Source organism: Toxotes jaculatrix, chromosome 21, assembly GCF_017976425.1.
Source record: "Toxotes jaculatrix isolate fToxJac2 chromosome 21, fToxJac2.pri, whole genome shotgun sequence".
In the NCBI taxonomy this organism is placed as follows: Eukaryota; Metazoa; Chordata; class Actinopteri; family Toxotidae; genus Toxotes; species Toxotes jaculatrix.
In genome coordinates this window covers 14,205,474-14,225,255 of record NC_054414.1, presented here as the reverse complement: position 1 = coordinate 14,225,255, position 19,782 = coordinate 14,205,474, and the positions used below count along the sequence as shown (strand labels likewise).

Here is a 19,782-nt window from a genome sequence, read left to right as displayed (position 1 = left end):
CCACATTAAAGCGCGCCTTGGAAAAGATGCTGAAGGTGTTTGCGTCTACCTACTCCCTTGAGGCACGAAACTCCTCCCATCGAAATCTATTCGAGGAACATATTATCTGACTGCTTGCTCTCCCCCCACCCCCTCCTGCCCACATCCGATAATAATTTTAATAGATTAAAAAAAAGCAGTGAGAGTCAGTTTTTGGTTTGTCATTCATGGGTCCTGTGATGGCCGTGCGGGTGGACAGAGATGGCAGCTATTGTGTGGTGCCCTTTCTGTTTAGATTTAAGTCTGCAGAGTTTGTCAGTCTGATTTTATATTTTACGGGCTGCGCTTGTGCGGAAAATAAATCTGCTCTGCGGCTGAAGGCCAGTTTCATAAACTATTGCGCACTTGGATCTGTTCATTTATGTATTTTTTGGTTTTCAAATTGCAACCAGTGTTCGCTCCCTCTGTCCTTTTAGTTTTTGGTTGTGTCAGAGAGAGTGGAACTTGTAGGAATCCGATGTCTTAATGAAACTTTTCATCGTAATCTTTCATTAATTTAACAAAATTCCGTGTTGTTTTTCACCTTTCATGCAGAACAAAATTCAACTGATACTATGAGTATTTTAATGCTTCTTAAGTAGCAAAATAACTATTTTAATCGCTTTTTTAGTCTAAATTCATCATGTTTCTAACGAAAAACGTCCCACAGTTATGTTGTTATTATATTCGTGTGAAGCTTTAAATAGTAATGAAATCACCACTGTCACAGATCCAAACAGAGATTTATTAAAACGACAACTGGTAAATGAATACATATTTGTTCATCTGAAGGAGACTGACTTCATTGGCTACGTCTTGACAAAAATTTTCATACATACACGCACGCGCGCACAGACACTCACTTTGTAGAGGTCCACGTATATATATATTTTTTAACAATTTACATTGTGCATATATCCACATATGTACAAAATCCATTTATTATTATACATTTATTTTCGAACAGCAACAACAAAAACATCTCTGAAATCAAAATAATAACAAACAGACCCACTTTTTTTTTTTTTTTTTTTTAGAAAAATTAAGATTCACGAATTTTTCAACAACAAAATCAAGAAAATGAGGCCTTTGATGTGCAAGTAAAAAAAGTTTCCTTAGAGACTAAAAATATAGGCTATTTTTGTGTGAGGGGGGAAATGTGCTGCTTATAGTTGGTCCCGTATAATCTTGTACGCACATTTATCTATTTATATCTTTTTACAATACTCAGTGATACACACGAATTCAACAGTAGCTGATAGATCTCTCACAAAACTCCAGTTATACGTCCATGACAAACGCTACATAGACTTGTTCGACACAATGAAATCACAGTCAAAAAAAGAAAATATAAACTTTGGAAAACGGGTCACACAATCATGATTTTGGTGATTGGGTGTTTATATTGCACATCGGTACTTACAGAAAAGTTTAAAATACTAGATTATAGCCTGCCGGCCTCAAATCTTTTTAGGGGAATGTTTCGGGGGGGGGTCAGAGTGTGGCCGGTCTAAGTGTACTCCGGACCGGACGACTCTTCTGACAAGGACCGCTGTGCTCCAAATGGGTCAAACCCATTTTCATCTACTGGCAGGCAGTTCCCTGCCGAACTGTAGCCCTTCTTTTTAGCTCTCCTCTCCTCCATCTTGATAGTATCGTACAGCCCCTGCGGAGCCTCTTCTAACAGGTTATCTCGCTCTGAGTAGGACGGTTTCATTCGGCATACGTTGCGCAGCAGCAGCAGGGCTGGTGCGTAAAGCACATTGACGAGACCCATACCCAAATTAAGTTGTACAAACCCGAGATTGTGCACTATCTGCCCGGCGACTATAGGACCCATAGCATATGCGACAGAATAGGAAATATCTGCTATAGCATAAACACTACCATACACAGAAACATGACGCACGTCAACTAAAAACGCAAGTGTGGGAAGCAGGGCAGTGTCTACAAGTGCAATGCCAAAACAAATGCCGCACAACGGGGCGATGAGCTGTCCAAAAGTTTTGCATGCGGGGACTGTGCAGGAGCTCGCTCCTATGATAACCATGCCTAAAGCTCCGTAGAACCACTGCAAATTTGGATGCTGTGCTGCCAATTTAACTGTAATGTACACACCTAGGACGTGAGGGAAGAAGGCTGGGAGCCATGTGAGTCCCATTTCCCACTGAGTGGAGTGCATGGTGGTCTCCATCCAGTTGGCTATGGTGGGCTCTAGAAATGCCAGGGGGATGTTGCACACTGTCAGCGCCCCGGCTACCACAGCTATGTACGGGTCGATCATGAGTCTGTATATGGGGGTGCCGACTGGCATGTTCTCTCTAGTCCTGTTGGAGAACGGTTTGATCACAGTCAGCATCAGAAAGCCGTCCGCCAGGCAGATACAGGCGAGCACGATGAAGGGCACTCTCTTGCCCGCAAACTCGTACAGGACGCCCCCGAAGGGAGGCGCCACCAGACTCCCGAAAGAAATAAACGCCAGAGCGATGCCGAGCGCCCTGCTTCTCTCTGCCTCCTCCGTGTATTTGTCAGCTATCATCGCGATTCCAGAGGTGTCCGCAAAAGCAGACCCCAGACCCTGCAAACTTCTTGCCACAAAGAGCGTCGCATAGTTCTCCCCAAACGCAAATATACAGGTGGATACGAACATAACAGTCAGTCCAATTAACAGTGGAATGTCATATCCAACCCGGTCTATGAAAGTTCCCGACAGCGGGTTAACTAACAGCTGCAGGATGGCTTTAGATGCAAAAAGTACTCCTATCTGGATATCTAAATTGTCCTTGTTGCTTTTGTCTTGGCTTGTGCTGTTGGCTGAAGTGTTGGGGTGCATCACTACGTGGACGTGCTCTGACTGCTCACTCTCCAGATCAGCAAGATAGTCTGGAATAATTGGCACGATTACCATGTAGAGCATATTGTCCAGCAGGAGAGCCACGCAGACTATCACTAATATGATCCGTCTTTGCTGGTGAGGATCCCTCATCGCGGTGCCTAACTGCTTGGTTCTTTCGCCCATCTCGGACAGTTTTACGGCGGCCGATTTAGCCAGCCCGGAGGATCCCCCTTCTCCATCCATAGTGTGCTTTTTTTGATGTTTTTCGGTTCAGAATGTTAGTTGTGCTTCTCCCGTCTGCTGCCGATCTTTCAGCACCTCGGATGACTCATTGGTGTTTTCTCTACATTGATGTGATGCTCTCCGTCCTCACCTCGCCTGTGCGTAAAGGGAGAGGCGCAGAGGAACTTGGCTGCTTCATCGGTGAAGATGGCTTTCTTCAGCTGCCTCAACTTGTCCTCGCCTCAGCCACATCCGATGTTGTTTCATGATCTCCCGAGAAGTGACGTGGTGAAATCGCAGGTTTTCTGCACCGTGCAGAGCTTTCGGCCGCTAATCTTACATGGCAAAGTTTGTTTGGAGCGATTTTGTTACTTATTTGCGGCACCGAAGACGCTCCGAGTCTCTCATCTCTGTGTTCATACCTCTTATCACCTGTGGCACTTTTGCGCTCAGCTCTGAGACCACGAGTGACTTCGTGGCCATTGGTGCACATTAACCCGCAGGTTCGGCGCTATTTTAGTCCTTTTTTTGTCTCCCCTTTTCACCGAGAGCTATGACGCATCACCAGCTTGCCCCCAAGTGGATCCCTTCGTCACTTGCCTCCTTTATGTTAATTTCCAACCATGGCAGCAATCACTTCAACCAATAAGAGCCAATGAGCACCACATCACGACCCCTCTACAACAGCAGGGAGGGAAAAAAAGAGGCTTTCTTATTCCTAATGTCCAGTGTGTCACTCTGGAGTTTAATGTTACGGAAAAATATAATGTTTCATATTAATGTATTGCAGTATAGGCTATGCGCACGCGGAGCTGAGGCATCAGATAAATCTTTACTAAAGAAAACAGCCCGATATTAATCTCAAGATTCAAATAACAGCGTGCGCATATACACGCCCACAATGGGTACAAGTCCCTAAACCATAAGAGAAACGTCTTCAGGAGACTAAAGAACACTACAAACCATCATAAAAAATAACTACACTAGATAATAAATCTCTCTCTTTAAATATTATTTGGGGAAGTCAAGCGTTACTGACACAACGTTAAAACTAAATAAAATGTCCAAGTGAATGAATTCACTGACGTCTTAAGGAAAAGTTTGTAGTTAAATATAAGAAGGTTTTGAAAAAGGCTGTCAGTCTGCCATGAACTCATAGAAGACCCACTGCAGCAGAGATTTCAACACCACGCGGCTGTGGACAGCTCCCGTCACCGGGGACAAACGTGGGAAACACCTGCGCAGCTTGTCCACACCTTACCTGTTTATTGCTTAGTTAAAATGTAGCCAGGGAACCGATTCATGTTAATGACAACACTAATAAAACGGTGTGTTCACATAAAGACTACTGCCCGCAGCTTTCATGTCCTGAGATGGAATCGTGCCAACCACGGTACGGACCATGTGGAGATCCTTTTTAATTTAGCACAAGACACCGGCGACACCTTGTGGTGAAAATTTACAAGTACACACCAACGCCCATGAAAAATCATCCCAGTACCTCAGCGGAGTAATACCGTCCTCTTCAGTTTTAAAATAAATGAATTGTGCACATGTTTAGTATCAGTGTACGTTTGGCCCTTTGCCACTCCTGTAGAAGCAGATAATGGAGGGAGATAATAAAAGACAACATAGTAAAACACTGTTGTAAAAATGTCTTAATGTGAGAGTTTATAATTAGTGACAAATACTGTACATTAATAAGAACTTAAAATATTCGTATTACTGCCTTATGGTGTTCTAAACTTTTATTAAATGTTTGAATAGAGCCTATAAATGCAAAATAGATGGGCTTAAAGTGTAACTGGTTATTTTACCCTAGTGTAAAAAACCTAATTTTAATTTTCTGCATCATGTTAAAAGGATAAAAGATTTGGGTTTTATTTTTTATTATATTAATATTTTAATTTAGTATATCTATCTTCTTAATTAGATATATTATCATTTGCCAGTAGAGGGCAGTGAAAACTTGCAAATGATAAAAAATGTGTAATTCATGATCTGACTGTAAAACTCTTTAAATGAATCTATGTGATTCAAGATTCAAAATGCTTTATTCCTCCCTCAAGGGACAAGACATTCAGTCCACAAACAAGCACACACACATTAAAAACAATCCCAGAATACAAGCAATAAAATCAATTAAAACACACAAGTGTATATTATTATTAACTATATTATTAAGATAAATTATTTCCCACTTGCTATTTGCATATTTACATACTTAATGTGACAGTATATATTTATATTTACATTTACCTTAACCAAACGTGACTTGTGTTACAGTACCTCTGTTACAGATGTTATTATGGGTAATAACCACAGCCAAGACGGCATCTTATTTTCTAGTTGTTGAGATAAACACTTATGATGATTGCTGTTATGTAAAACCGTAGATTGGACGATGGTCTCAGTCAGCAGTGGAGTGGAGTGGAGTCTCCAGTGTGGTCAGTGGATGATTTGATGCAGAAAAGGCAACATTAATACACCAACGGGAGGATTAACACACCACAGGAAATAACTGCCCAATTTCACTAATGAGAGAGGCTTGGCACAGCAGCAGCTGTTAGATAAACATCCATCCATCCATCCATTTTTGCTGCTTATCGGTCGCCGGGTCGTGGTGGCAGCGGGTTAAGATAAACACTGTTTATATTATACCCTTATACCACAGGCCCACTACAGCTTTTCTAAATACAGATTTCATGCGAGTGACGGCGCAGAGACGTGACTACATGGATAATCTCCACAAACTCATTCTAGTAACTTGGCAGAGCGTCAGCAACAAAGGGACTGTATGTCACCTCTTTGACACAGATTGTGCTGTAATACATCAAATCAAAATGTCAGGTGAATGAGAAACCATTAGGGTTTAGGAACAGACACATGCATTGTTATGTAAGAGCTTTGTTATTGTCATGTGACATGTCTCCTTCCATTGTGTCATCTAATGTGACCCCTGGCCTGTATACTGTAATGTTTAATGTAGGATTTACTCTGACCTTTGGTTTTCTTTTCTAAAAAAACAGATAAGTCAGAAATGAGTAGTTTCTCACTTCTGACCTGGTTTGTCTTTTACACAAGAATGAGATGAAATACTCATCATGATTATTTAATGTTTATTCAGCATAAACATCCACCACTGTGCTTACTGGACCAAAAACATTGTTGATCATTAACTTTTAACTTCTTTCCTTCAAATGACCTTTGTGCTTCCACTTCTACTCAGTAAAGTCTGTTATGTTCTGTTGATTTTTTTCTTTCCCAAACCGTAACTCAGCAGCTGTCTTGTGCACTTAAACAGAGTGGGATGTGGTTGCACCAGGGGAACTAACAGCCTCAGTATCTCTAAATTTCTGACTATGGTTCTGGTGTCCATGAGTTCTTAAGGTCAAAATCTGACCCTGATAAACTAAATCTCTCTGAACATGTCACGTGTGGATCCATGTGGAGTGGGGCTGCTTTTTCTGCTGTGTAAGGACAGATGTTTTTTTTTTTTTTTAAAAACACCATCTGTCTGAATAGCATTAGATTTAACACACTTACTGTAACATTCAAGCCCACCCAGGAACACCTTCACCTCACCTTGCGGGTGAATGGCAATTTAAATCCTGACTCGACTGAAATGAAAACTGCGGCGATCAGATTTATTTATTTGAACAACGTTTTGGATGAAAGCTCAGAGAGGCTATATCTGCCTGTGACAAGCCGTTCTGCTTTCTTCCTGTGCACTTGTTGCTCTTACTGCTGCTTCTATCTACAGCCCTGACTGAATTAGATCACTAGTCCACACACTGTCTTGTAATCAGCCATCAGTCAAAGGAACGTTTCTTTCCAAGAAACTGATGCTAATCTGTCGGATTCCTCAGTCTTCCCTGAGAAATACCCTGATCGTCCCAGGTGGACGCAGAGCAGTAGACTTTATGAGGAAGTACACGATTATGTCCAGCATTTAATACCTGCTAATGAGCAAAGCCTCGTGCATGTGTTGGAAGAACATCTAACACTGAAGAGTCAGCTGCATAACAGAATTCCTGAAGTCACAAAGTGTCTATTGTCACGCTAATGACTCTGTGAGGCTGTACTTAGGCACAGAGGTTACTAAAGCATGTTTTACATTTAAATTAATTAATTTGTAGTTTTACTGAATACTGTTTTTTATACTTTGATTTTGGGTTGGTTCAAGTCTTGTGTTTCTATCTCTGTTATTTAAAAAAAAACAAACAAAAAAATACCATCCCTTGCTGCTTTCCCTTCTGGCACTGATAATTTATAAAGTGATGCCTTCATTAGGCAAAGTATCATTCCTGCTACATGCTGGTAACTCTATAATTGGAGACTTAAAATGTATTATTATGCAAATTTGATTCTTATTCTAATTTAAGCAGTCAACAGGACTATTTCCGGAGTCGGAATCTGCCTGATTGTTGCTCATTAATGACGACTCCTCCTCTGTTAAGACAGGCAGCCATTGACGGTGAGAGGATTTCACTTGCTGACGACTGCCTGGCAAGAGCGTCACTCACCTCTGAGGTTAGTGTGACAAAGACTTTGTCTCACTGTGGCTTATTTCTGGAGTGCATGTATTTAGCAGCTCAGAGATCAGAGAGCTGCAGTCTCTTCTTCTCTGCTGACGCTGTAACACTTGGCTCACATTTAGAGAAGACAAAATGGCGTGCATGAAATCCAAGGAAATGGGTACAACAGAGCAAAATACATTTTAATGCTGGCGTCATTAATGTTGCTGCCCTGATTAATCAGTGTCAACAGGGATTTAATTCCTCAAATTTCTTGGTCTACCTGCATAACTTCCTATCTATCATTCAAACTACCTTTTATTTTCATGTTTAGGTCTTATAGGTTTGATATGTAGTTCCTGTGGTAAACAGTTGTACAATGACTTCTTTATGTGAAGGAATACTCTATCTAATTTAGCTACATTTATCTATTTATTTATAAGTTTATGGACCTAAATAATCAGCTACCGACAAATGGGATTAAGTTCAGTATGTCTCAGGTATTGACAACAGCATAATTGCATAATAGAGTCTTAACACAGTGAATGCTTCCTTACTAAGTATAGAAGTTACATCACCTCTAACAGTCTTCCTTACAAAAACACAATGCATTAATCTTCTTAGAACATGCTTTAGACAGCCGTGTACTGAGAGGGCATCTAAGGATGCTGTTCAACTGTAGAAATTAGGCTCCTTACTTAAAGCAGCTCAGTTATGCAAGTTGAAAACCTTTTGAAAATAGATGGCACGTATAGCCAAAGAGCAGCAACACAATGTTTTTATTGTTAGTTGTTTAACAGAGACGGAGGAGCAGGGAAGGTTAAAGACACATTGCTGTAGAAAGAATGCAATAATTTGAAAATAGATAAATTAACACAGATCCAACGTAAGGCTACAGTGGCAGCTCCAAATGTAGAGACTGTACAGACTTCTAAATGGCTCAGTGATGTTTAGTTTACCACACCCTACCAGAAATAAGAAGAACCTATCATAAGAGCAAATGATGGTCTTGGATTTTTAACAGAAGATTATGAGTTTCCTTTTATTTTGACTTAAGAACGGGATCAACAATCTTTTGTCCTGTGAGGAAGTGCCACACGCCACCTCGGTAGAACTCATTTCCAAATGAGTAGAGGAGAGCGTTGAAGATAGGATTTGTCTTTGCAACAACTGGAAGCACCTGAGAGAGGAAACAAGTACTTAGAGACATGAATTAGTATAGCTATAGCTCTGATTTATTACAACCTGGGTCTTATTTTTATAGTTCTGGCCATCATTGGTTCTGTTGGCTAAGAAAACATTGTTCTCAACAAAGTAATTGCTACTACAGGAACATGGCAACATCGCTACAATGAAGTCTCAGCAGAGCAAGACACATGAGACGTCAGAGGTTTTTAGTAAACCAGAATTACCCTGGTCAGCAGCTGGAGGTTCCTTCCTTCTGTCTTTCTTCACTATGTTGATTGTATGTTCCCTCAAACTGTTAGACTGAATTAAAATAAGAACTCACCATTCGCAGCTTTGGAGACACGACCTTCACATTCTCGAAGCAGGCGTAGATGCACATGAGGACATAGGGGCCCCAGCACATCAGCATGACCCTCAAGGGCAAACTGGTGTTAAACTAGAAAACAAAATTTGGTATATTAGTGTAGATATTATGCATGCAGTTTAGGGGATTTAGAACTTGCAGATGAGACAATGCAGCTTCAAATAAGGACAAACAAAATCTCATTCCTGGAGACTGAAAAGAACAAGATGAAACAATGAAAGTTTAGCCTAATAATGTGTTTGTCTGTAATATGTGAGTTCTGTACATTATCTGGCCACTCAGGCGCAGATATCAGACAGTGCAGATTTCATGCCCTGTGTGCCCTGAATCAAGCTTCAGGGCACACAGGGCAGTCAAGTGGAGTAGCTATGCACTTCTGGTATTTTCTTAGCCAGTCATCTGTAGCCATGGGAAACAATGTAGAGTTTATAACTCTCAGCAAGAAAGTGGATAACTGTATTCCCATCATAATTTTCAAGATGCTTTTTTTTCCCCCAAATTGGTCACTGTTTAGTCTTTTGTACATTTGTCTGGTAATCAAAGAAGACTTCTGTTTCTGTTTTCCCAAATATAATAATCACAAAGGACTCTGTGTACTAAGACCACAGCTCAAACATCTCAATCCAGGTCAGGTAAAGCCGAAAATGCCTTTTCTTTGTGGCACATTTACCCTGTAGTGATGGATCTTCTTGAAGTGTTTGTGGATGGCATCGTAACATGACAGCATGGTGAAAGCTGGGAACATCAGGTACAGCAGCACCAGGGTTAGCATGTAGGTCACATAGTCCCTGTCGAAAAGAGATAAACAGGAAAAATATCTGTCAAAACGCTCCATGTAGCTGCTGTTTCCGAGAGTATTTTTACACTGTAAGTAATCAGAATTGACCAAAAACATTACAATAGAGAGAACAACAGAGAAACAAAGCAACAGCAAATTGGTCATTTGTCCAAGCCAAGATTCAAGTTTTAGTATCATTCCCATACTTCTATAACTCTACCTGTCCCCTCTGGTGTAGTCCAGCGTGCAGCAAGTCCTCATGGGCTCAAAGTCATAGACGCCCCATCCCATTAGAGGAACAGCAGCCCAGAAGATGGAAAGAATCCAGATTATGCTGCTCATTGTCAGAGTTGTGCTCCAGAAAAGCTTCTGTCCTACAGAATTAAAACGTTCATAACGTTCATGTATTTTCCACACACGTCTTCAGAGTGAACTGAATGTGCAGTACGGGTGATTTGTTGTACTCACTGGTGCAGTACTGGTGATATCTGTCCCAAGCGATGGTAGCCATGAAACTGATGGAGGCCAGGACAGCTATCATCCCCTGGAAACCGTGATAGCCACATCCATCTTGACCGAATGGCCAATATCTAGAGAAGACAACAAAACTTCAGTCATACTCCATCATGTTTAAACAGGAACCAAAAACTTTATGTAATTGTTGCTTTATTCTTCTTCATTTGTCATTTGTTTTCCAGTCAGTAAAAACTTGTTAGGTAACTTCCAACAAGTCGGCTGCAAAATGTGAACTTTACACACTCAATGAAGTGGATTGTGGATCGGATTATGAAACTCAGAGGCTTATTCAGCGTGTGATACCCCATGGGTAACATCAAATACTCAGCCTTTTTTTAGAGGTGGGGGAGGGGGTTGTCAAAAGAAATGTAGTATGTAGAAATGTAGCAGTACTACCACAATGATAAAAAAGTGCCTGTGAAAGGAAAATGATACCTGAGGTAGCTCGCATAGGCAGCTGTGAGTCCATTAATATTCAGAAAGATGTCAGCCACAGCAAGATTGAACACAAAGAAGTTACTGGGAGTCCGCATCTCCTTCACTGTGAGGAAAGACAGGATGCTGATGGCATTGAGGAAGAATCCAAGCAGGCCTGAATGTGAAAAAGAAAGCGAGATCCGTATTTACTTTTCAACAGCCAACTGAAGTTTAACCCCACTTGTCAGTTTGAATTTATCCGCACAGTCTTATAACCCTGATCTTACCCTAAACTTAAAAGTCTGCAAACATCAAGGCCTTGAAACAGGATATATTTAGTACAGCTTTATTAGGAACAGTTAAAGGTAGAGTTTTCTAAAACCAAGTACTGGACCTTTGCATGATTTTGGTTGGGAGACTGTAAACTTGTACTCTAAGACAATACTTGAGTTTTTAAACATAGTGAGACAAATAAAAAGAAATGGAAAGTCTGGATTCTCATGATACTTTTCCTATATAAACAAACGCTTTCAGAGTGTACTGTCCCTTTAATTCTTGTATAAACATGTCTTCCTGTTTGATCGGTCCACTTACCCCCAACAAGAAGCGCTGTGCCAAATGTAAACATATCAAACTCCGTGAATCCCTCCGGTAATGTATACGCTGCCATGTTGAAATGCACAAATTACACTTTGCACAAAAAAAGACAAGTCCTTATTCCGGTTGTGTAGCCCAGCACCGTCTCCAACAAAATGACGCCTTTATAAAGGCTCTTTCACGTGAAAAAGCATAAAGAGACTAATCTTGGTAAACCCCCTTTTGCAATCCCCCGAAGAATGTCCTAACGAGCAGACGACCTACAAACTTCAGGAAAGTTTGTGATCGAAAAAGTTTGCGCCTTTACTGCGCAACTCTCTGATCTATGAATTTGAAACTTTACTGCAGAAAATCTTCGGTGCAGAGACGAACTTTCCTTCTACTAGTTCACTAGTTGCAACTGTTGTGGCTGATAAGAAAAGAGAAAGGAAACATGGGAAATGTTGTCTTTCAAGTTGGTGGATGGGCTGGACAGTCTCAGGTGGGGTAACGCAGCCAGTTCATCTGTTGTTCAGAAGGAGCCAGAAAACCAGTCCAAAGCAAATCACAGTGTTAACCCTTAATCACTCTGCCTACAGGGGGAAATCACTGTCCAGAGGTTATTTAGCTTTATTCTAAATTTCTTTTTTTTTTTTTTTCCAAAAGAAGATGTGTCGCTTATTATGTCTGAAATAATAAGATGGTGATGGAATTATTACTCCACTGCTTCACTATTATTAGTACACACACGTGAGTGTTGTGATTTTTTATTTAAAAATTGCTCAAGTTTAGGACATGTTTCCACAGAAACTTAATCCAGTTGACTCTGAATTCATGTACCAAAAAGCCAGGGTGTCAAGCAGGTGGGAGGCAGCTTCATCTACACTGCAACAGACAGACTCCTGTCTTTTTCTCAACACAGTGACTTTGTGCACAAGACGTCAGGGCAGTGTCTGTTTCTGCTCATGAAACTCAAGACTTTTAAAGTCAGTTTTTGTAACAGTTTACACAGTCAGTACTTCTACCTTTAAAAATTACAACTTCTCAAAAACAAACCAAAACTCCCTTGGATCATCAACCATTCAGATCCTTTTGCCAAGTCAGTTACACTGAAAACATACATCACTATACAGGACCCTCCACATCCCTTCCAATATCATTTATTTACTCCAAAATTTATTCCAACTGCCATTAATATTATAAACAAGCAGCAAAGAACTGTGCAGTCTAACACATGGCACGTGCACTACATTCTTTTCTTACCCAGTTTGTTTTAACTCAGTATGTTTTTTGTTTTATGTGTAAAAGGTCAAATATAGTCCATGAAAGCCTCAGGACTTTATTCATTTACTCATTTATCTATTTTGAACTGCTGACCAAAATAACCCTTAAAAACGAGGACACTGGAAAAGTGACCTTTGGCTCTCGCAGCAGCCTGAAGCTTTTAAAATGTAACATTTGGGCAGAGTCTGATTGCACCACTAATCTGTCCACAGATTACCACAAACTCATTAACTATGAAGTAATGATGTGTCCCAATGGACTTATAATACCCTTTTCTCAAACTGCCCATATTGTCCTGACTAAAAGCTCAGCATCCCATCCAGGCTTCCTCACTTTCAGAAAAATAAATAAATAAACATCTGAATTGTATATCAGCATGTTTTTCTACTGCCTGTAAAAGTGTTTGTCAGGAGCTGAGGGAGCAGAGTGAGGCCAGGTGGGAACATAAAGCAGCAGCGTGCCAATTTCACAATGCAAAAGATTTGATAAAACATTCTTTTAATCTACTGCAGCTGAGCGTGACGAAATAAGAGCCAGGCTGAACCAGCGCCACAGAAAACGTGAATGCAGTGGATTGATCAACTTGTGGAATTATAATCTAACCCTGAAGAAGTTTGATTTGTATTTTTAAAAACTCAATTTTTAACAAAATGCTAAAGTCACAAATTTACAACATTTTCTAGTTGAAAATCACTGTGCAACATATTTCTACTCTCTTTCTGCACTATGTAGTCTCTTGGAAGGTTTACTTGAAAAATGTCCTTTGCAAACGCCAGTACAGTCCAACCTTGACTTATTGTAAGACATCAGGATTGACTGATGTCACAACAGTGGGAGTCTCCTCATCTTGTTTAGCTGGGAATGAAAATTTGAGAATAAAACCCATGGCTGAAACTGACCTGGCTGTAATATTTTCTCCAAAGTGCTCACACCTTTGGAGTGGTTGTACATTGGCACATTGGCAAATAGTTAATCTGCTAATGTTGCAATGAAACAAAGGTTTCACTGTTGAAAGTGCATCTGCACCCACAGAAAGTTTTGGTTTATTCCTTTTAAAGCACCAAGTGATAAAAAAAAAATCTGGAGAAATATTTGAATACCTTCACTCACCTATACATACGTAATTTAAAACTGGGGCCATTCTCCGTTAGGAGAACATTTACTGTTGCAAATACAATTTTACTTTTTCTAAAAACACCTATTTTAATCTAACGCCTTGAGACAATATATCAGCTCCTTCCCCATCCCTGATCCAAGATTTGTCTCACTGGAGGTCAAATGGGGAGAGGGAGGCAGTGAGACGTGCAGGGTTGTAGTTCTTGCTCTGGTCCTGCCTGGGACAACCCTCCTGAAAGAAATGGAACAAAGATGTATTAATAAGAGACAGAGAGATGACTGGATTAAAGGATTTGAAATCCCGCCGGACAGCCCCGTCTCTAAACCCCCGCACCTGTGAAAAACCCTCAGAGACTGTGACAACATGTCTGTCAGCCACAAAGTGTGTCACACTTAAACATGCAGTTTTATGCAAAATATCAATGTGTAATGTATTGCCACATAATATTGTAAAAGTAGTATAGTAATGATCTTAAAAACTGAAGTTTATTCTTTCATAATTCTTGGACTTTGTGTCTGTGAATGAGAAAACAATGCGTGAGTGTTTATAGGATTTGATTACGTCCAAGGCTTATTTTAATTTTCTTTGTGAAACGTGAATTTATGCTTTCCGTGTAAATTTGAAATTATAAACATAAGAGGAAGACAAATGGTAAAAAAAAAAAAAAAAAGTATTTAAACCCGAGGATCACCTGGGTTGGATGGCCTGGTCCTGTCCACGGTCATTTATCTGGTTTGAAGTTTGGATCTGATAACAAGAAGGTGACTAACCCAGTACACTTAGTAACTCTTCACTGCCATCTAGTGGTCATTCGAAACAAAGTTATAGCCGTCGTGCAAACCACAGTACGCCAGTGTATTGAGCATTTCATGGACCACGTCGACCAGTACTCGAGGAGTCCAGAACTATGTTAAAAGGACCTGCAACTGTATGACATCCATAGAAATGGCAGCATGAAAATCTAAAGTTATTTACAGCTGTCACAAAATTCCTCAATTTAAAATCTTTCTCTAAGAAAAGAAAAAAATAATAACTATGCACGATTGTTGGCTACAGTTAGGTAGATTTTGTCTTTCTATCCTGCGTGTAGGTCTGTTGTGTCTACTTGTATTTAGGTGATGTAGTGTACAGTTTATTGTGTCCATAATTAACCATCCAATCAACTACTGGAGAGAACTTCCATGAGAATGAAAGTGAAAACTATGCAGCCTATCAGCTTCCAGGAAGCAATAGCCTAATCGTGTGAATGAAAATAACCCAAGTCCTTCTCTAATCCCTGCCTATCCTTTTTATCTCAGGATTCAGACCAGTCGGAGCAGTATGGAGCTGGGAGCCTGCAGAACAACCACGATGAATCCGATGTCCGGTTAGATCGAGTTTTTTTTTCTTTTCTTTTTTTTTTTTTTTTAAATTGTAGTTTAGTTGCATAGCGTTTAGTATCCTGCGGCAGAAAAAATGAGTCGACATTTAACTGCTGCTTTTTGTTTGGCTTTAGTTTTTCTTCCTCTGTTGGGAAGTTCATGTCCTGCACAATGCAGCTGCTTCTTCCACAAATTAAGCGACGGGTCCAAAGCGAGGCAAGTGCAGCAAATACTCGTTCTATTGTTTGAATTTTATTCTATACATGCTTTTTATTTTTACTGTAGCTTTCTTCTGTTCAGTCACTATATAATAGAGGATTAACTTGGAGGTTGCTCTTTAATCTCCTTTGCTTGTTACTGAACAATAGGTTACTATGTTTTAAAAGGCTGAACTGTAATTTTTTATTAAACCGAGGGAGAAAATATATAAATATGTTATTTTTGTTACTAAATTCACTTCTACAAACCCATACAATTTGAAAGTAGCCGTAATATTGTGCTTATTAATAATAAGCAATAATAATGTCTATTTTTTTTCTTGCAGGAGTGTGCTTTGTAATGATCCAGAAATCACAGTGGTCCCCCCAAATTTCCCCACTGACACATCAAAGCTTCGTATCGAGAAAACAGCAATCACAAGGATTTCTAGCGACAACTTCCACTACCTCAATAACCTGGAGTTCCTCTGGATGTCTTTCAATTCACTGAATTCACTGAATGTTGACAGTTTCCGGGGTCTTTATAACCTGGATGAGCTCAGGCTGGACGGAAACACTCTCACCTCCTTCCCCTGGGAGTCTCTGACTGATATGCCAAACTTGAGGCTCCTCGACTTGCACAACAACAAGATTTCCACCATCCCTGTTGAAGCCACTGTGTATATTAAGAATATCACCTATCTTGACTTATCCAGCAACAGTCTGACAACAGTTCCTGCTGAAGTTCTCACAATGTGGCTGAGTGTGAAGCCATCCCAGGACAGTGATTCCTCCAAACTAATTCTTGGTGAGGATCAGCCTGTGACATATTAGGATACTGAAAAGTATTCCTTTTAAGCTGCCTTGCATGCTGACCACTTCTTTGACAACAGAAACATTTAAAGCTGAGTTAGGGATTAGTCTAATTATAGTTATTGTGTGCAGTGTGTCAAGTTGTCAGACTAATTCTATTTATTGCAACTTACAGCCACATGGTCTTAGTCTTAAGATGACTTGCTGGTGTTGTGTAAAGGACAATATTAAGGGCAGACATAGTGACGGCAGTTGATATGAGGATGCTGAGTTGAAAAAAGAAAAAAAAAACAGGTTTTTGTCTTTTCACTGACAGCCCTTTGTCACATTTTGTTTCCTCTACAGGCCTCCATGACAATCCGTGGCTGTGCGACTGCCGGCTGTATGATCTGGTTCAATTTCAGAAGTCCCCATCATCATCCGTGGCCCTAATCGACACCAGACTTAGGTGCGCTGATCCGGAGAGCTTGTCAGGGGTTCTTTTCACTGAGGCAGAGCTGCAGAGGTGCCAGGGCCCTCGGGTGCACACAGCCGTGGCTCGTGTTCGGAGCTCACTGGGCAACAATGTTTTGCTCCGCTGTGGCACAGTTGGAGTCCCCATCCCCGAGCTGTCCTGGAGCCGGGCTGATGGCAAGAAAATAAATGGCACTGGTGAGGTCTGCTGAACTAATTCTTGATATGCTTAGATTAGAACTATCTATTTTTGTCCAAGTCAAGGTGTCAATGAGAATAAAGTTACTCTTTTTGTACTAATCTGCTTAACTTCTGCCTTTTTATTTTTCAGTTCAGGAAGAGATTTCAAAGGAGGGCATCATTTGGTCAATCCTGAGTGTGCCTGCAGTCTCCTACCGTGACTCTGGGAAATATGTGTGCAAAGCAACCAATTTTGTGGGCACTGCTGATGCCATCATCTCCTTGGTGATCACAGATTCCTTTCGGTCAGAGGAGACAGGTGGTGGCGTTTCTAAGAGGAACAGGGGGAAGAAACCTGGTAGCATTGGAAGAGCAGCATACCAGGAGAAACTAATTGCCAGATATGTTCCTCCACCAACAACCACAGCTGGACAGCCCATTATCGAACCTCTCAATGGCAAAGGCGTGACTGGGAAGTATGAGATTGAGAGCTACAGCATCTCTGACGGTGCTTCTCAGGGACGAGGCAAGGTTTCAGACCCCCAGAAGTCAGTGGAGGTGGAGCAGGATGCTTTGGGTAACTTGGCAGCCAATGCCTCGTCCTTGCAGCAAGCTCCAGAGAAAAGGGTAGTGCGCTCAGTGAAGGTGATTGGCGACACCGACCATACTGTCTCCCTGAACTGGCGAGCCCCCACAGCCACAAACACCACAGAATTCAGTGTCCTATATGCTATATTTGGTGAGAGAGACATGCGTCGGATCAACGTGGGTGCCGGAAAAAACCGAATCACCATTGACGGCCTTGTGCCAAAAACAAAGTACATCGCTTGTGTTTGCGTCAAAGGCCTGATCCCAAAAAAGGAGCAGTGTGTAATCTTCTCAACAGACGAGGCAGCCAGTGCCAGTGGCACTCAGAAGCTTATTAATGTGGTGGTGATAACGGTGGCATGCGTGATTGCTGTCCCCCTGACACTGATTGTGTGTTGCGGGGCCATAAAGAAACGCTGCCAAAAGCTGCTTGGGCGGCAGTCCAAGGAGATGCAGGACTCCTATGTCACGTTTGAGACCCTCGGCCCTGGGACCAAAGCTAAAGGGATGGAGGGCGAGTATCTGACCAGGCTAAACCCTGATGAATCCAACAGGCTGCTCTCAGCAAGGTCCAGTGTTGACTCAGAGGCCACAGCCAGGACTGAGGGGCCACCAAACGAGTACTTCTGCTAAAACCAAAGGTATGCCTCAACTTCCAGAGGATGCACTTTGTTTTCTAACAGCCTGTGATGTGAATAGATAAGCCGCAGTGCTCAGAGACTCAAAAGACTCAAATGATCCTCTTTCAAGGGTCTTCACTGATAGCTCTGTCAGCATTGGATGTACTACATTATTTTACAGCCTTGTGGGAATAAAAACCACCATTCATTTGGTGGCCAGCAAAAAAGGGAATATACGCAACAATGGTTTCAATATTTACATGTGGTGTAAATGTGTATAATTTTTTTTTATTGATCATGCACTTTTAAAGTTGATGTTTTGCAGAGAGAAATGTCTTGAAATGTTGCCCTAAACTGTCTAAAACCCAATACATGTTTTTCCAAGATGTAACCTCTGCATTGTGTTAAAATCTTTAATCTTTATTTAAAACATAGCCTGAAGTATTTAGAGGAATGAACCAGCAGTTATTAGTCTATTTTGTATGTCAGTATGATGTTAATGTGCCAGGTTTATTGTTGGGTCAAAAACCTAAAATACAGTACATTTTATAATGCGTAAATATTTGTGACCTGAAATATATGTGTATGTATGAATGTACTGTATAAAAATAAATATTTTTTATATTGAAAAATGCTTACAAGCTTTTTTCTTGCATCTCAGAATTTTATTTTTTTAAATAGTTTTTAAGAGATCAATATTCATCTTGGCTGAAGCAGAAATTAGCCTGTTACGTGTATTAAAAGGTGTTATTTAATGAAGGTAAACATCATGTAGACTGCTAATTCACAGAAACAGTGTCAGTGAAGATCTTCTTACCATAATATTAAATTTTCATTATTTGCCATGGTAGCGGGGTGGCTTCATGGATTGCAACGTTATCTTTTAGATGGTCAGTCCACCACCTTGGTCAAGACTGATCTATATCATCAATGATTAAATGGATTGCCATTAGCATTTCACTCTACCTCACAGTGCTGCGAGCATTTAGACTCTAAGGTCTTGTTAACACATAAAGCAGCATCAGTAATGCACATGATTTAATGAAACTTTTGAGAACCTAGTATACATACGTGCGTATAGTGAGTAATCCACATGTATATCTGTCAACAACAAACGTTCTGTCCTTTGAGATAAAACAGGCATCTGGTATTGAAGCAGATGAAAATAATACCATTAAAAAAGACATTTATAAAGACTTCTTGGCAAATGTCTTAAGTTGATATGTAATGAAAGGAGATAAACAATAAGGAATCACCAAATATGAAATCCTTAATTTGAGTCTTCTATCAGCTGGGAGGTTGTCTATTTTACGGAGCATCTGATTAATCTTTTTGCTTGTTAAACTAGAAGGTGTTCCTATAAAAGGCTTGGGCAATAAAGGAAAACTGTGTGTTAGAGATTGAGTGCTGCTAGAGTGCTGCAGACACTGTCTGTTTTCACAATTACTTTGAATGCTGATTTGGCCTTTAACAACCTGAGAGACGACCAGTGTTCAGATTATTGAGGTCAGGTTACAGTCCTCTCCAGACATCTGTCTCTCTGTCTCTCAGCAGCCCTCCCTCTCTAGGCTGCTAAGCCTGGCTCCGGCCCACTTAATGCAGATGGGCCTCCTGTCATGTCAATGCCTGTGCTTTGGTGGGGGACAAATAAATTAAATTAGACTGATGCAAAGTATTTTGGGGTCATACCTGAAAGTAGAGCAGTACAATCAAACATAACCTACTGAATCTGGATTG

At 40.7% G+C, this 19,782-nt stretch overlaps 4 protein-coding genes across 5 annotated transcripts in view; 2 read left to right on the top strand and 2 right to left on the bottom strand.

The window, feature by feature from the left end:
- The window catches only part of LOC121201093 (poly(ADP-ribose) glycohydrolase), a 57,653-nt gene extending 42,258 nt beyond the window's left edge, over positions 1 to 15,395 (top strand). The window contains exons 22-23 of one of the 2 annotated variants that reach the window (XM_041066729.1): positions 15,132 to 15,199; positions 15,329 to 15,395. The gene's annotated coding sequence lies outside the window, so the exon portion shown is untranslated. The remainder of the gene's footprint in view (positions 1 to 15,131; positions 15,200 to 15,328) is intronic. The other variant, XM_041066730.1, reaches the window with a different exon arrangement.
- On the bottom strand, positions 1,002 to 3,600 carry slc18a3b (solute carrier family 18 member 3b). Its single transcript, XM_041066735.1, has one exon. The coding sequence runs from the start codon at positions 3,095 to 3,097 to the stop codon at positions 1,529 to 1,531; it is 1,569 nt and encodes a 522-aa protein (XP_040922669.1). The 5' UTR covers positions 3,098 to 3,600; the 3' UTR covers positions 1,002 to 1,528.
- rgrb (retinal G protein coupled receptor b) lies at positions 8,356 to 11,924 on the bottom strand. Its single transcript, XM_041066736.1, has 7 exons — positions 11,451 to 11,924; positions 10,875 to 11,031; positions 10,392 to 10,513; positions 10,144 to 10,297; positions 9,816 to 9,933; positions 9,104 to 9,217; positions 8,356 to 8,773 (listed from the first exon to the last, which is right to left on the bottom strand). Exons 1-7 carry the CDS (start codon positions 11,524 to 11,526, stop codon positions 8,636 to 8,638), a joined length of 879 nt encoding a protein of 292 aa, XP_040922670.1. The 5' UTR covers positions 11,527 to 11,924; the 3' UTR covers positions 8,356 to 8,635.
- Positions 15,289 to 18,587, top strand: lrit1b (leucine-rich repeat, immunoglobulin-like and transmembrane domains 1b). The gene is made up of 4 exons (XM_041066737.1): positions 15,289 to 15,410; positions 15,739 to 16,199; positions 16,550 to 16,855; positions 16,989 to 18,587. The coding sequence occupies exons 1-4, from the start codon at positions 15,289 to 15,291 to the stop codon at positions 18,056 to 18,058; spliced, it is 1,959 nt and encodes a 652-aa protein (XP_040922671.1). The 3' UTR covers positions 18,059 to 18,587.
- Positions 18,588 to 19,782: the final 1,195 nt, after the last annotated feature.

What these genes read in the sequence shown, in the direction of transcription:
- lrit1b (XM_041066737.1), top strand. Translation starts at nt 15,289, where the DNA reads ATGAGTCGACATTTAACTGCTGCTTTTTGTTTGGCTTTAGTTTTTCTT. An exon ending in TTCCTCCAAACTAATTCTTG is followed by an intron (nt 16,200 to 16,549) that starts GTGAGGATCAGC and finishes TTTCCTCTACAG; the next exon opens with GCCTCCATGACAATCCGTGG. An exon ending in CAAGAAAATAAATGGCACTG is followed by an intron (nt 16,856 to 16,988) that starts GTGAGGTCTGCT and finishes TTTATTTTTCAG; the next exon opens with TTCAGGAAGAGATTTCAAAG.
- rgrb (XM_041066736.1), bottom strand. Translation starts at nt 11,526, where the DNA reads ATGGCAGCGTATACATTACCGGAGGGATTCACGGAGTTTGATATGTTT. An exon ending in GCCTATGCGAGCTACCTCAG is followed by an intron (nt 10,514 to 10,874) that starts GTATCATTTTCC and finishes TGTCTTCTCTAG; the next exon opens with ATATTGGCCATTCGGTCAAG. An exon ending in ATATCACCAGTACTGCACCA is followed by an intron (nt 10,298 to 10,391) that starts GTGAGTACAACA and finishes TTAATTCTGTAG; the next exon opens with GACAGAAGCTTTTCTGGAGC.
- slc18a3b (XM_041066735.1), bottom strand. Translation starts at nt 3,097, where the DNA reads ATGGATGGAGAAGGGGGATCCTCCGGGCTGGCTAAATCGGCCGCCGTA.